This window comes from Balaenoptera borealis (genome assembly GCF_965194805.1).
Source record: "Balaenoptera borealis genome assembly, chromosome: 10".
NCBI classification, from domain to species: domain Eukaryota; kingdom Metazoa; phylum Chordata; class Mammalia; order Artiodactyla; family Balaenopteridae; genus Balaenoptera; species Balaenoptera borealis.
This window is the reverse complement of record NC_138874.1, coordinates 117116319-117132922: the sequence shown is the minus strand read 5'-3', so window position 1 is coordinate 117132922 and position 16604 is coordinate 117116319. Positions and strand designations below refer to the sequence as shown.

At 64.0% G+C, this 16604-nt stretch overlaps 1 protein-coding gene across 10 annotated transcripts in view; it reads right to left on the bottom strand.

Moving 5' to 3' along the window:
* PWWP2B (PWWP domain containing 2B) overlaps positions 1-7867 on the bottom strand; it is a 31536-nt gene extending 23669 nt beyond the window's left edge. For 9 of the 10 annotated variants that reach the window (XR_014248834.1, XR_014248835.1, XR_014248836.1 and 6 more), the window contains exon 1: positions 7155-7867. Coding sequence is in view for 2 of the 10 variants with exons in the window: in XM_082406695.1 (XP_082262821.1) it covers positions 7155-7279 (125 nt within the window). In the remaining 8 variants the exon portion in view is untranslated. Of the gene's footprint in view, positions 1-38; positions 197-7154 lie in introns of those variants that run through there. The other variant, XR_014248841.1, reaches the window with a different exon arrangement.
* Between the last annotated feature and the right edge of the window lie 8737 nt (positions 7868-16604).

Here is a 16604-nt window from a genome sequence, read left to right as displayed (position 1 = left end):
GAGCCAAGTTAAGAGAAACGAGGATTAGAATATTGTACCTCAGTGTCTCCCTCCCTTGTGTAATTCAATCAGAGTAGAAAAGATAAGTGAGCTTTGCTGTTTCTCAAAGAAGTCATTTCTCAAAAATGACTTCTGCATCTACAGGGTCCAGCAAACCAGGGCCACGGCCACCTGCCCTCTGCTTGGCCATGGAGGATGCAGCTCATTCAGACGGCTGACCTGTGACCTGTGACCTGTGACCATGACTGAGGGAGAAGAGGGGAGGGGGAGGGGTACAGAAAGAGAGAGAGAAAGAGAGATGGCAGTAGGGCCAGCCTGGGGGGGAGCATCCAGCCACGGGCCAGCAGTAGGGGACTTGGCCCCCTGTGAGGTTGGATTCTGCGCTGGGTGGGGTCAGCCCTTGCGATCCCTCCCCTCCCCCCTCCTCCCCTTCCCCCCTCCCCATCACCCATGGGCATGTGGCTCTTCAAGGGCCCCTCTCCCTGGAAGGACCAAGCCGTTCCCACCCGACTCTTACCCACTGCGGCCCCCGCAGCCACAGGCCCCCACGTCCTAGCCGACCAATGGCGACAACAAGAACCACAGACCACGTCTGTCAGCGGTGGCCGCACGCGGGGTGCGTCTCACGGCTCCTGCAGCCACCACGGGAAGCAGGCGTGTATGATTTCCACCAGGATGGGCGGAGACTTTCAGGGGTGGGAAAGGGGGCCCCAGGATCATGCCCTGACTGTCGGCCGCCCTCTCACCAGCCCCAGGTTGGGCACTGGGCACAGAGGCTCCACACCCCACGGCCCCCAGGCCAAGTCAGCCACCAGGTTTTGTAAGTCAGGTGTGACTGGCACACAGCCGCGCCCACTGCCCGCGCAGGGCCCCTGCGGCACTGCTGAGCACCTGTGACAGACACCGCATGGCCACCAGCCCTTCACGGAAAAAGTCTGCCTGTGTCCAGGTGTGGGCGACAAGCCCCCACCCAGGGGCGTGACAGGCTGGTGTGTCACCAAACCTCACCCGAGTCCCAGGCATCAGAGTGGGCCCTGGACCCCACACCTGGCTCATTCCCTTCAACAAGCCCCTCGTGGGCATTCAGAACAGGTTGAGAATTTGGCAAACTAAACCCAGGCACATGCATGCAAGCGTGCATCCACACACGTGTGCACACACATGACCCAGGGGGCCCACACACCAGGCTAGATCCACACATCTGGGGCTGGAGGGTTGCTCCCAAGGCCTCCCCAAAACCCACTTCCTGCCCACCATTCACAGGCACCCAGGCCATGAACTGGGGGCTCACTCCGACACCCCCCTCTCATCTGCACCCCGCCCCACCTTCCCAGGCCCCTGGGCTGTCACCCCGCTGGGACTCAGCCTGTATCCCCTCCTCGGGCTCTGCTCCTCACCCTCCAGCAGCCCGCCTGTGCTGGTGCAGAGCCCCTCCTGCCAGCTGGGGCCCGGGGACCCCAGGAGCAGGACCCCTGGGCAGCCCCTTTCCCGTCATCCCCCACCCCCCAACCCAGCTGCCTTCCAGGACCCTCCTAGGCTTGGACTGTGCCCTCGGCCAGCCGGCCCGGGGGGCTCTGCAGTCTTCTCGGCCACCTCTCTGCACACACAGGCTGGGGACAGGTGGCCCCGAAGACTCTGCAGCTGTGGCCCATTCAGGGAGCTTTTTGCCCCACTGATCACACACAACCCTCAGGGGGTCTCTGCATGTTCAGGACGGCCAGAGACCCAGGCCCTGACCTGAGCCACAGCACTAAGCTGTGGGCCCCTGGGTGGGCTGGGCCTGCACCCAGCAGACACAGACAGGGTCTGGCAGTCGACACCGCCCTACCCAGGCAGATCAAACTGGGAGGCGGCCTCGGCTGTGAGCAGTGCCCTGGTATGCATGCCCCCTCTGCCCACGGGGCTGTGGGCTGCAGCCTAGAGGGGGAGGTTCCTTGCAGACGGCCCAGTGGAATGGCACCGCGGCTGCCACGGCGGGCCCCGTGACTCGGACACTTCCTTCCCAGAGCTGCCGCCCTGCCCAGGCCACACCCACGCCTGCCGGTGGGTAAACAGGGCCAGCGGGACCCTGGCTGCCGGCCTGCAGACCAGAGCAGGTCCTCTCTCTACAGCCCCGTGAGGCGCCGTCATCACCATTCCCATTTCTCGGATGGGACAGTGAAGCTGAGGGAGACCAGGGAGACCAGCGGGTCGGGGGACAGGCAGGGTCCGTGCTCGTGCCCCAGCTCTGCTGCCTCTGGGCGCGGGGATGGCACCAGCCAAGGCCACTCTCTCTGGGAAGGACCTCAGCAACCTGTCCGCCGAGGGGTGCCTGCTGGACCCCCAGGCACAAGGCGTGGCCCGACTGCGGCCTGTGGGTTGACCACGGGGCCGGGCCCCTCGGAGAAGCCAGGCTGTGCCCACGTGGGCCTACACCCAGGGACAGAGGCCCTGGCCGGCCTGGCAGAGCCCCACACGTGATACTGCAGGGCCCTGGCAGGCATAGGGCTGGGGTGGCCCTGGAGCCAGAGAGATGGCCTGCCAGGTCTGGGGCGAGGGACCCAGATGCCCGCACTGTCCTGTCCTCTGCGATGCGGAAGGTCTGGACTCACGGGGCCCCGCAGGGGTGACTCAGGGGCGGAGCCAGGGCCTGGCCCAGCCTCGACAGGGAGCGCAAGGCCAGCCAATGTGCCCACGCAGAAACCCGAGGCGCCCTGCGCAAACCTCAGCACCGCGTCCTTGGGGAGCTGGGGGAGGGGCAGGTGGCCTGCGGTTTGAGGAGAGGCTGGGGAGACCGAGCCCGGGCGAGGAGTTCGCACAGGGAGCTTCAGCCAGGGGGCTTACAGGGATCAGACCCCAAAGCAGAGCAGTTCTGCCCCCAAGGGAACAGGAGACAGAGTCCCCAGGGTCACCCACCGCTCTGCCCAGGTGAGGGCACGGTCACCGGCATGGATACAGGGACCCAGAGAGAAGCGGCCTGGCCTGCAGTCCTCGGTGGGACACCAGTGGCCAAGCCTCAGATCCCACATGTCCCTGGGGCTCGTCTGTGCCTCCAGCCTAGCGCCCCTCCGAGAGCAGCGGGCCTGGGGGGGCCCATGGTTAGGAGGCGCCCTGCCGCCTGCCAGAGCTCGCGCTTCCCCACCCCCCGCTCCACGCTGCACCCACCCCCGCCCTCCCAGCTCGGCAGGCCTGGAGCCCAACCGTCTCTGGTGCCCACTGGCAGCCTCTGGCCCCGGCCAGGTCCCCATCTGCCCTGGACCTTCCTTCTTCGTCCTCCCACGGGGAAAGGCCACCCCGGTGTCTTGTAAAGAGGTGAGAAGACGTGGCTCCGGAACAGAAACATCCCGGGGGCCAAAGCCCAGGGCCAGGTGCCTAGGGCAGCCTCCCGCAGCAGGTACCTTGTGGGCAGAGCCTGCAGTCAGTCCCAAGACAGGCCCGGGTCCCGAGGCGAGGCCCACCCTGCGGCTGGCCGGGCTGTACGCCCCAGCGTTGGTTTAGAAAATACACGGTGGCCGTTTCTCTATCCCAAAGCCCTGCCGACAGACGGCCGCAGGGCTGGAGCCCCGAGCGAGGGGAGGGGCAGGTGGGTGTCAGGCTGCCGTGCGGAGGTCCACCTCTGCTCAGGGAGCTGCGGAATGCAGGATGACACGGGGAGTTGCAGCCTGGACGCCAGAGTGGCCCCTCATCCAGGGCCACACGTGGGACCCTGCCCCTCCCCCGTGGCTATCAACCTAGGGTCTCCGCCACAGCTGGCCCCCAGAGTCCTGGACCAAAGGCTGAAGAACCATCAGCATCATTCCAATAAGACTCAGGTGACTGCGTCCCTCTTCCCAGGAGCGCAAGGCCAGGCCCCCAGCCCACGCCCCCCACCCCCTCCGTGGAGCAGCTCCGGAGACCAGCCATGCTGGCCAGGTCCAAAGCAGAGCAGGGAGTGAGGCATCTGCCCACTGGCTGCAGGTCATACCACCCTGTGATGCACTGGGCACTCTCAGTCCCTCCAGCTCCCCAAGGGCAGGGAGGACGAGCCCAGTGGGGCCTGGACAGGTGTGTCCGGGATGGGGCAGGGGCGCTCTTCTGCCCAGGGACGGGCCGTGGCTGGGATTCTTGGCCAGCTGAGTCTCCAGAAGCCTGGGTCCCAAGCCCCCCGGGCGGGTGTGGGTCCCAAAGGCCCGTACCCAACCTTTGCAGTAGAGAGGCCCCGGAGTCTTGTGTGATAACGACACCCTGGGTGACTCACGTTGGGGAAGTTTACGAAACGCGCACTTAGAGGTCAAGGCCAGAGGCTTCGGATTGGCCAGGCCGGACAGGCAGCTGGCCCTCATGCCCACTGACCGGGAGACCATCCCTTCAGCACTCAGAGACTTTGCTGTCTTTGGGCCACCCCACCTGAGGTCCTCAACCAGAGGTCCACCCCCAAATCACCCACAAGAGGCCTCCCCACCGCACCCCAGCCTGGAGAGTGGAGCTGTGGGGTCAGGGCAGGCCGGGGCCATCTGCATCATTATGTGTCAGACGAACAGCGCCCACCGGAGATACTGGAGGACCGTGCACCACAGCAGTTATGCCAGGGACTTAAGGCCACTTCCCAGCACACAGTAGGTGCTCAATGAATGAATGTGGATGCAGGAGCCACAGGCACTCAGAGCAGCCAAGGGTCTTGCTTCAGATCACACAGCAGCCTGTCAGCAGGTTCAAAGCTCGGCACCAGCCCGGCGGCTCTGAGCGCCTGCTGGGACCTCGGCCCGGCCTCCGTGAACAGACAGACGTTCAGCCCAGAGCTCCCAGAGCACCAAGGGAGGGGTGCTGTCGCCCCAGTGCCCCCAAATTAACACTGGTTGCTGGGCACCGCTGCAGGAGAGGACCCAGGGGCCCACGTGAACCGCCCCTCCCGGGGGACCCCTCTGTTCTCCTAGGCCCCCGGGGTCTGCCCACGAGCTCGAGAAGTGCTGACACGTGGCAGTGACTGGTCTGCTCCCGGCTGGGGCACCGCAGGCACACCGGCCTGCTGCCCTGGGACCCACAGGCCCCAGGAGGTGGGCAGGCGCCTGCAATCTGAGCCCCCAGCTGCTCTGCCCGCCTGTCAGTGCCCACACCCGGGATGGGGCCTCACTGACCGGCCCTGCCACCGTGACGTATGGGGTAGGGGGAGTGGGCCCTGAGGAGAAACCGGCCCCCGGGGAGGCAGGTCGGTGCTGCGGACCCCCGAGGCCCGAGGCCGGGCCCCTCTGCCAGAAACACCCAGGCCAGGTCGTAAGCTGCCTCTGGACCCTGTCCGACAAGCCGGCTGTAAACATGAGCGTTGCAACTCACAATATCATGGTAGAAAACTGGGATCAGGATGAAACTGGAGGTGACCTGCAGAGGGGAGGTGGGGTGGGCAGGGACAGGGGCAGCTTCAGGGCCAAGCCTCAGACACAGGAGGGGTTGGGAGAGGCCAGGTCTCTCCTCAGGCTCTCTTCAGGGACCGGGGGCGGGCGCGGGGAGCCCACTCAAGTCAGAAAGGAGAGCTGCTGGGCAGAGCTGTGCCCACTGAGGCCCAGCGCCCAGTTCTATGGGCGGCTCCGGTTACAGCCTTATGTGGCCACGGCAGGGTTGCCGCCCACACGTCCTACAGCTGCCACTTCCCATGCTGGGATCCCAGCAGAGCCTGCTTCCTTCCACGAGGGGGTGGGGAAGCGGGTGGGGCGGTGCAGATCTCCACAGCAGGTTAGCCACGGGCTGTAGGGACGGGAGCCCTGCCTGGAGGCAGAGACCAAGGGCGGGGGGCCGGCAGCCTCTGCAGACACCCCCAGCCTCCCTTGCCCTGAGTCAGGGAGCCCAGAAAACGAGAGTGGGGGTACCTCTCCTGCCAGGGCCCCTCTCAGGGAGGAAAAGCCAGGCAGGGCTGTGCAGGCAGCGCTGGGGTGCAGCCCTGCACAGACCCAGGAGCAGAGGCAGGACTAGGCCGGCGGAGGAAGTGGTGGCCACTGGTGGCAGAGGACCCTCAGCCACCCCAGGGGACAGGCTTGGCGGCTTCCAAGCGGCTATGCTACAGCCCCAGAGGGTCACTAGGTCCCACCGAGCGCTCTCTGCAGTAGCCAGCGCAGAGCAGGGCGACAGTCACCTGGGAGGCCATATGTTAAATCACATGACTTGCACATAAATGGCTCTGGCACATCTAATGAGGAGATAATGCCAGCAGAGTGGTCGTTGAAAGGTGATGGTCCTCCTACCACACCCCCGCCGCCGGCACAAAATCTGGCCTCCACTGAGGGAAAAAGTTGGGCCTTTGCAAAGGGGAGCCGTTTACTGCTCCTGGTTCAAAATAAGGCCCAGCCTGAGCCTCAAGACATTAGTGCCTGATTAATGCCTAATCATTTATCTGCGCGACAGCTCACTACCATGTGACACTGTATCCAGGAGACTCTTTCCCGCTGCAGGGATCCCTGCAGCCGGCACACAGGTGCCTCTCAGGATGGATTTGCCCCCAGGCCTACCCAGGGACCCTTCCAGCAGAGAATCCCGGCTCCCGAAGGGAGCTCAGCACAGCTCTGAAACTTGTATCTTTTCATTCCTGTTCTGCCGAGAGCTCCTCAACCCGAAACAGTGTTTTTAAATCCCGCCGCTGGACACAACTGCTCGCTAGCAATCCTAACCACCTCAGCCCCGACTGCTCCTGGGGGGGGGGGCATTACATTACACACCGCCCCCCCCTTGGGAGTAACTGACAGGGCAAGCGCGGCAGCGCATCTGAACCCACTGCCCCCACCCCGGCGGATGACAATTCTGAAGACAGCCGAATTCAACAGTGAGTCTGAACAAAGAAAAGTGCGTTAATTATGGCAGACGTGCGGAGTTCGGAGCCGGGCGGCGCGGCGGTGGGCGCGGGGTCTCGGGCTCCACGCGCCGCGCCCAGGCTCCGGCTCGGCGCCCACCGCCGTTCCCGCCCGGCTGCGCGGTCCCCTGCCCGAAAAGTCGCGACGACTTTGAGAACCACTTTTCCCCCCCGAGTGGCGGCCGCGCTCGCGCACCCCGAACCCGGGGCTGGAGAAACCGAAAGCGGGCGCCGGCGCCACGCTGCCCCGCCCCGGAGCAGTCCCGGCCCTGGGCCAGCGCGCGCGCTGGGCGGGGGGGGGGGGGGTGTCCCGAGGGGATTCCGGGGGCGTCTCGGGGCCCGCGCCCCCGCCCCCGCTCACTTTTTCGTGCAGTCCAGCAGGATCCCGGCGAAGCTGCGCTCGCCGCAGCTCACGGTGACCAGCAGCGCGCCGTTGACGACCTGCTCCACCCGCACGGGCAGCCGGCAGCCGGCCCGCGGCTCCATGCTCCGCGTCCCGGCCCGGCCCCCGCCCCGCGCCGGGTCAGCCCCGCGCGTGACGCCGCCCGCCGGCCGCCTGACGTCACAAAGCTCCGCTCGGGGCGGCCTCCGCGAGCGGGCCGGGGGCGCCGGGAGGGGCGCGCGGGGCACCCGCGCCCACAGACGCGCGCCGGGCCGTGCGGCCTCCACACTCGGCGTGGAGACGCACTGCGGAGCCCCACCGAACGGGCAGGATGGGGCAGGATGGGGCAGGGCCGCGCTCCACCCCCGGCGACGCTGGCCGCGAGCGCCCGCGGAGAGGACCTGAGAGCCGGCGCCTGGAGAACTGCCCCGGCCCCGGCTCCAGGGACCCCTCCTCTCCAGCCGGGGGTCCACCCGGGGCGCCTGCCCCTCCCGGCTCCAGGGTGTCTTCCCCTCTCCTCGCCCCGGCCCCCCCCCCTTCCCGTGTCCCCGGGTTCCCCGCCTCCGGGTCTGGCGCCCGGGTGGCCACCCGGGCACTGCGGGGAGGAAGTCCCGGCGGCGCGAGCAGGAAGCCCAGCGGGGCCGGGCCGCGGAGACGCGGGGCGCCGAGGGGACACCGGCGGGCCCGCCGCAGCGGCCCAGTCTCGACCTCGCCGCCTGGGGGGGGCACTTGACGACCCCCCGTGTGCTCGGCACCTCGCTGGGTGACGAGAGGGCGCGCACTCGGCTCCGGGCTACCCGCAGCGGGGTTAGGGAGGGTGATCAGTCCACAAGTCTAGGTCGCGTGACCCCGGGGAGCCGGGGAAACGTTGGGTTCCGTGCGACCCCTGGTGCGGCCGGAGGGGCCAGGGCGCCACGCGGCCAGTTCACAATGGAAAGGATTGCCTTCCTCGAGCGAGACAGGGGCTCCCCGGCGCACGCAGCCGGGCCGCTGATGGGGGGAGTGGGAGGTGGAGGGGACAAGCGGACGCCGGACCCCCGCCCGGGTCCCGCTCCCACGCGCCTTCAGCCCAGTACCAGCTCTCGACTTTCCTGAGCACTTGCGCGTCCCGCACGCGGCTCGGGTCCCCGCGGGCCGCCCCCAGGGGCCAGCCTGTTGCAGTGACCTTGCCCCGAGCGCGTCCCGGCCCGGTCCCCTGAGCCGGGCTCGCTGCGCTCGGCTGGGCACCGGAGACCGGCAGGCGGTCGGTTGTGCTGACGATCCGTCCGCCGCCGCCGGCCGGCCCCGCCCCTCCGAGCCGTCCAGGGCCCGCCCGGCTCGGACCTGCGCCGGGGCCGCAACCCCCGGCGCCGCCGCGGACAGTGGGGCCGCCGCGGCGCCGCTCGGCCTCGCCCTCCGGCGGCCGCGCCGCGCGGGGAGCCGGCTGAGAGGAGCCCAGGCGGAGCCAGGCGCCCGCGGAGACCTCACAGGGCTCCCCCGCCCAGCATTGTACAGGGCTGGGGATCAAGGCCCCATGAGCCGGAGTCCGGCCCCAAGCAGCCCCCGGGGAGGCCTGAGAGCAGAGTGAGCGCCTGTGCCCTGCAAGGCCTGGGTTCCAGCAGACACCAGACCTCCCTTGCGGAGAGAGGGACCCCACCAGGAGGCCTCGGGCACCTGACACCTCTCCAGGGTCAGCCCAGCCGCTCCCTCCCTGTGGCTGCCGGACCCCAGGGGGCCTGACTGCTGTCTGCGCCCCAGGCCTTTGCAGCCTCCTCTCTCCAGAGCTGGGCGGGGCTGACTTTGGAGCAGAAAGGCCAGGCAACAGGCACCAATGCAGGCACTGGGAGGGGGACTGGCCAGAGGCTGCCCACCTGCTCAGCACAGGCGCCAGCGTGCCGGAGGTGCCTGCTGGGCGGCGCCCTTCCTGGGCACTGGGGACACACAGCACCGGGGAGCGGGGATTCGGGTCAGCTCGGAGCTGGTGGGGGCACTACGCGTGGGCCGTGTCAGTGTGTGCACGGGGGACTGTGTGCAGGTGTGGGTGTCCAGAAAGAGGGCCCGGGGCGGCGATGCTTGGGCCAGCGGGCAACCACCAGAGGGAGAAGGGGCCCCACGAGGCTGCTTGGGCAGCACAAGTCTGGTGGCTTGTTGGCAGGGCTGGAGAGGTGGGTGTGGGAGTGCACAGAAGGGGGCCCTCCGAGAGGTGCCGGGGTTGAGGTGAGGAAGGGGGCTTCCGGGGAACTCCCAGGTATCAGCAGGAGTTGCAGTTTGCGGTGGGAGGACAGATACACCTGAGGACACGCTGGGCTTGCGGGAGCGGGGATGCAGCAGTGGGTGTGTGCTGTGGGCGGGGTTGGGGCCCGAGGACCACCCTGCAGCTCCCACGGCGGGGGCAGCGGCACCGAGCTGAGAGGGGAGAGTGCTAGTGAGAAGGGCGGCCTGCCCTGCTTTCTCTCAGCCTGGGCCCCAACCTGCTCTGTGCCTGGTACTTTTTAAGGGAGCATGGAAGCCATTTTTAAAGCCCTTTCTCCAGGAGGGAGGATATCGAAAGACGAGTCAGCTGACCGGAGATTGATTTGCATCCCAAAGGGTATCTGTTCAGGACCTCACCGGGCAGACCTGCCCACTCCCAGCCCAGCCCCACCCACTTGCTCCCTGTGGGCTTCCCCGCCTCCTTTCTGGTTTCTGGGAGGCCCGGGGAACTTCCAGACACCCAGACTAAATTGCGGATTCCTTCAGAGGGGCCTAATCAACCCAGGGATCCTGGGTCCTGACCCCCACATGCCGCCTCCTCCTTCCTGACCCGGTGTCCCCTCCTCCAGGCCCCCTCCGGGGCCAGCCCTGTGCCGGCAGTTCAGCGAGGCCGGCAGATCCTGGAGAGAACAGCCCCAGACAGGTAGGGCCCCGGCAGCTGCCCACTGAGAGCTGCCCCCGACTGAGGGAAAACTCGGCCAGGAGCCTCTGCCTAGGTCTCCGGACTTTGGCCCTAAAGCCTTCGTTCCCTGGCTGCAGGCACACAGCCACTGCCGGGCCTACCGGGGCTGGCTAGTCTGGCCAGATGGGCAGGGTGGTGGCATGGAGGGGGCACAGGAGGCCGTCCAGCGCCGCACTAGGGTGGAGTCGGGTGGCCACGAGCTGGCAGGAGGGCAGCAGAGGTGCTCTGGGCAGTGGCTGCTCGTGTCCACCTCCCCCGGAGGTCCTGTGCTGGTTCCTGGAGGAGCCCCAGGATTCACCCCACGGCAGCCTGGCCCTCACTCCCAGACTCCCTGCCGGCCCCCCAGTCTCTCAGGGTGACTCATCCACACCCCAGCTCAGCGTCCCTACTACTGCCTTCACCCACGGGAGAGCCCGTGAGCCGTGCCCGGCACCGCGGGACATAATTTTGCCTTTGTCATCCTCTGTCTCTCCCATGAGGTGGGAGACTCCCAGAGGCCTCCCTGTGACCGGAAGGAACGTTGTCACCGTCACCAGCCTGTTCTGGGTTTGCCCGGCCAGGTGGCTGGTGCCCTCCCCCCACCCCTTACCCGGGCCTGCTCCCACTTCCTTTACTGGAGCTCTCCTCGGCGGCCTGGCTGGGGTGTCTCTTGCAGCTCAGGCCAGCTATCCCAAAGCCAGGTGCTTCTGAGATGGAACCGAGAGTGCCTGGTCACAGGGGAACCGCAGGCCAGAGCCATGGGTCAGAAACCACGGTTTCTCCAGAGCCAGTGCCCAGAGCGCAAGGATGTGAGAGCCGGGGTGGGCCCCGGTGCTCGGCCCAGGCCACCTCACGGCGCATCTCAGGCCCGGCTGCTGCTGGGAGGGAGAAGAGTGGGGCCCGGATGAGGGCGTTGATTTCACTAAGCACCGGGCAATGAGTCTGTAAGAATTCGCTGCTCTCATCCTTCTCCCCATTGCCACTGTCACCACCATCATCACCACCATCATCACCAACATCACCACCATCACCAACATCACCAACCATCACCACCATCACCATCATCACCATCATCACCACCATCATCACCATCACCAACAGTCACCACCATCACCATCATCACCATCACCATCATCACCACCGTCACCAGCACCATCATCACCACCGTCACCAGCACCACCATCATCACCACCGTCACCACCACCACCAGCACAGTTCTCCCCTGTAGCTGGGCTGTCTTCCGTGCAGCATCTGCCCCCCACTGGTACTGAGCCTGGGCCAGTGGAGATGCTGAATGGCCCTGGTAGGGGATCTGGTGCCTCCTAGAGGGCTTTCCCATAACTCCACCCGCCCCGTAACCTGTGCCCTCCTGTGTCCTTGCCCAAGTGCCAGCTGAGGCCTGGAGGATTCAGTGCCCCAGGTCCCCCTGACCCTAACCCAGCCCAGGACTGGGGACACAGGGAGCCCAGGGCTGGGGGGCTCAGGGCTGGGGGTGGGGCAGCTCTCTACCCCCAGGGTTTGGAAAGGCCCAGAGTCGTTTCCTACTTGCTTGCCGCCCCCCCGCCCCAGGAAGAAATGGAGGCTGATGGTTGTGTGCTGGGGCGGGAGCTTCTCCTCTGAACGCTGCTCTCCTTGTGCCGCAGGCTGCCAGCAGCCCACCATCGGCCGTCCTTGGCCCGAAGAGGACACTGCAGTGGGACACGCAGGCTGGAAACACATGGCAACACGCAGCCCTGAGCCCCGCGAGGTCTGCTCCTTCCCTCCTGAGCACTGGGCTCCCTGCCCCATGGGGATGGCACAGACACCGAGGGGGCAGAGGGGGTGACACACTGCCGGTGCCTGAGGACACACCGCTACCCCCCTTCAGCCCAGCAAGAGGGGCCCCCGCCCCCGCCAACAGGCAAGGCATCCCCGGGCCAGGATGTGTGTCCGTGTGGGGTCCGCACCCCACCTCAGGACCACCTGCGGTCACCTGGGACTCCAGCTCCACCCACAGGGCCCAGGGCCCATGTCCCAGCCACACCTCTGTGCTGCATCCTTCTGAGACATGGACAGGCCATAGGGGTCACTCCCCCGGGCTGGCTGGTGGCTGGTGCGTGGCGATTGGACGGCGCAGCCGTGGGCTTGACCGTCCACAGGCAGCTTGTGCGAAGCGACGGGGCCGCAGCCATGGACGGGGCCGGACCCTCCTGTCCTGATACTCGTTTTGGGCCCAGGACTCAGGAATCCAAGCTCACGGACCAGGTACCGGTCGGGACGCAGGGGTCTGGTGGGAGTGGGAGGATGCCCTGTGGGGCTGTGGCTGCACCCCGGCCGGCGGCAGGTCAGCTGCTGGGCCCTGCGGGGCTGTGTGCCCAGGCTGCGTCCTGGCCAAGGCGCCACCTGCAGGCGAACGTGGCTCACAGCACGAGGCCGCCGGGCTGCTGACTCCAGGACCAGGTCCCGGGCGGGGCGCCCGCCGTTACTGCCTGCGGTCCACACGTCTCCAGGCCAGCCCCCGCCCTCCCAGCACGGTCCCTGCCACCCAGGGTTTCGGCCTTTACCTGGGGGGGGGGGGCGGCTCTTCCTCCCTCCCCCCGCCCAAGGCTGTCTGGCAGGAGAGAGGTCCCAGGAGCACCCATGTGGGCAGTCAGGCATGGCAGGGGTGACTTAGCGGTTAAGGAAGGAGAAGACAAAGCAGGAGAGGGGAGACAGAGTGGAGACAGGTGACCCGTGACGGGGACGGAGGCCGTCCCCCACCCGGACACCCCAATTCCACCCGGGACAAAGCACGCCCCCACCCCACATACTCTGAATCCACTGGGGGAGCAGGGCCACCCCCTGCCAGCGGCCCAAGCACCTTCCGAGCAGGGGTCCAGGTGGGTCCCCCGAGCAAGCTCAGAACAAGTGCGGTGAGCGATCGTGCCAGAATCAGGTCGTGTAGAATGAGGACGTTACCCAACAGCCTGTTCGCGGGAGCAGCAGTGAAAAAATAAACAGATGAACGGCTTGAGGAGGGGAAGGGGGTCCGAGGGAGGTGGCCTCCGCCCTGGGCTCCCACCCTCAGACGGGGGCTGACCTCCAGGGACAGCGGGCTTTGGGTTCCCCAGGACCCCCCGGGCGAGAAATCGGTGTTGGGGACACCAGGCCGGGATCTGGGGGCCTGGTCCAACCCTGCCTCTCTCCAACCAAGAGGCCCAGAGGAGCCGAGAAGGCTGCCGGAGCCCACACCTGAGGCCGGGAAGCGCGGCGGGGGCGGCAGCAGCTGGTGCGGGAGGGCCTGGACCCAGAGCGCTGGCCCCAAAGGTGTGGGCCCCGACCTGACCCCGTGTCAGGGGGCCAGCATCCCAGGAGACTGACCGACTCAGGGAGCCCGTGCCAGCGAGACCACCGGAGGAGGGGCCAAGCCCAGTGCCCTCCACCAGACTTCCAGAGCTGAAAAGCGAACACTCTCCCAGCGGAATTTCCGTCAGTAAGCTGATGGGGAGAACAGTCACGCTGAGATGCAGAGAGTAAACGTGGAAGATATTTCAGGAAGAAACGTCTCTGAGCAGCGAGCATAGAGAAGGAAGTATCAGCTGGGGACAGAGTCAGGAGGGCCGACCAATGAGCAGAAGGGTCCGGAGACAGAAGGGGACAGGAGGAGGGGACAGGAGAAGGGGGGTGGGCCTTCCGGGAAGAGAAGCTTCCCGGCGCCCGCCAGGCCGGGCGGGGGTCCCTGGCTTCCGGGCAGGGCTGGTGATGGGGCCCCCCGTGAAGACGGACAGACGCGGGACCCGTGGACCGGGCTCTGCCTCTGGAGAGTGGAGGCTGGAGGTCCGCTCGGCGCACCGGTGTCCACTCCGGAGGCGGCCCCCACGGCCACTGCCTGCCCAGGGCGGAGGACGGGCTCGGAGGGGACGCGACCACCTTCCCCACAGGAGCAGAGCAGGTGTGAGGCAGGGAGAACCCAACAACCGGGAACCGGAACAGGGACCTCGAGGCAAAGCAGAAACGGCGCGGAGCCACGGGGCCCATCTGGACATCTGGGCGGCTACGTGGACGTCAGCCCAGCTGCGGACGTGGCACTGACACACCACGTAGAGGCCCTCTCGCAGCGGCCCCTCCTGGGGGGACACCCACAGGAGCAGCAGATGGGAGCGCGGGGTCTCGGCACAGCCGAGGGGCGGGGGCTGCGGCCCGCTGCTCGGTGAGTTTGGGCGGCCCTGTGATTGAGTCCACGCAGGGCACACGGAGGAAGCGTGCTGTGCTGGTTCATGGCCCGAGCCTCGGCCAGGCCTGGGGACCCCTGCTCTGCACCTGCCGGGCCCCGGGCGGCCGTGGAAGAGGGCGAGGCAGCTGCCACGGAGGCCACGCGGAGGGACCGCGGGCAGCGGAGGGCACACACCACAGCAGGGAGAGAACCAGCCCAGAGAGCCCCGGCAACCCAAGCCAAGAGCAACCACACACGCTTGCTGTACAGCAGACCGCGAGCCGGCCCCATGCTGCCGGCAGCCTCTGTGATCTCTGCCTTGGGGTCTCCCAGCTGCCGCAGGAGCAGACCCCCTAGTCCCACCCCGAAGTCAAACTCCCCTCATTCCAACCTTTTAAAAACATCACTCTGCTCTAAGAATGATTCTTAGAAACAGTGTATGGGTAAAAGTCAAAGATTGTTACATTGTGTATTTTTTAAAAAGGCCAATAGAACAATTCAGTATTAGCAAGTTCAACGTGATGGCTGATACACTTGATTTTATTCCTTCCATCTTTATATTTGTTTGTTTTGCTGGTTTGCTATTCACTCCGTTTTTCACCCTGTTCATCTGAAGTTCCCTGTACTCTGCATTCTGTTAGGAGTTACGATCCTTTTACCTTCTCTGTTAATTTTGGAAAATTAGACGTGTATTTTCCTCCCTGCATCCCCTGGCCCTGCATGTTTCCTTCCCTTCCCTCTCTGCTGCCCCAGATAAAATTTTAAAAATAATTTTAAAATTTTTAAAAATTTGCTTACTTTATCAGAGAACAGCAAAGGAAGAATAAAAGAACAAAAATATGAGACTCATAAAACAAATAGCAAGATGGGAGACTTAAAATCAACCATATGAATGTAAGGGGACTGAACACTCTAATTAAAAGACAAAGATTGTCAGGCTAGAGAAAGGAAGGAAGACCCAAGTATATGATATTTACATAAGGCGTACTTTACACATAAAAACACAGAAAGATTGAAGTAAAAGGATGGAAGATGTATCAGTAAACGCTAACTGGAACAGTGGTGGTATGCCTATATTAACATCAGACAAAACAGACCTTAAAGGCAAGAAGTATGGAACAAGAGATAAAGAAATATTTCCTATTGATAAAAAGGTTAATTCAACAGGAAGACACAACAACCCTAAATGTGTAGGCATCTAATAACAGTTCGGAACCACATGCAGCAGCCGCTGACACAGCTAAAGGGAGACATACATGAGGCCACAACCGTGGCTGGAAATGGTATCCAGCTGAGAGGACAAGATGAACCGACCTGGAGGATGCAGATCTGAGCAACACGGTCAATCAGCCTGACGGGACACACAGCGCTACATCCGACAGCACTACATCCAAGTAGATTCTTGTCAAGTCACATGGAACGTTTCCCAGAGGCAGTCGTACGGCAGCCATGAAGCAAGTCTTCACACATTTCCCAGGACCGGACTCACAGGGAACCAGACCCCCAGCCCAGTGAGCCTTCAGACAGCACGGCCCTACCCATGGCCCGACTGAACCAGAAATGCCAGCCGAGCCGCTCCCAATCCTGACCCTCAGAAGCTGGGAGAGACAACAAATATTTATTATTATTACACAATGTTAATATAATAATATATACTAATACATAATATAATTATTTATAATTCTTTATTGTTATTTATCTACTTCTCCAGCTGCTTTGTTCTGGAGTAACTTGTTAACGCAGCAACAGGTAACTAACACATCTTCTAGCTTCCTGAGTTGGGAGCCCAGGGTATGGATTTTACATATTTCTTCCTTTCTGACATACGCATTTGAAAGTGGTGAAGTTCCCTCTAAGCACTGATTAAACCCAAAGAAAACAGAAAAGAAGGGGAAGACCAGGAATTGATGATACAGAAAACACAACAGAAACTCGACAAAGCCAACAGTGGTTGTTCGAAAAGATTAACAAAATTGATGAATCCCTAGCAAGATTAAGGAAAACGGAACAACATCAGTAATGAGAAAGGGAACATTGTTACAGGTCCTAAGTGACTGAGAAAATATGAGGATATTATGAAGAAGTTTATGCTGATAAACCTGACAACTTGAATGAAATGGAAAAACTCATTGAAAAACATGTCTACCAAAGAAGTTGACACAAAAAGAAATAGAAAATCTGAATTATTCTACATCTGTTAAAGAAATCGAATCAAAGATCTTTTCAAGATCAGGCCCTTATTTCACATCTAATCAGACGTTCGGCACAAGAGACCAAGTCGGGCCGACTCTGGGTGAGAGCCCGGGGGCCTGGGACGGGGCCTGGCGGTGCTGCAGGGCCAGGGGAGGGGCAGCGCCCAGGGATG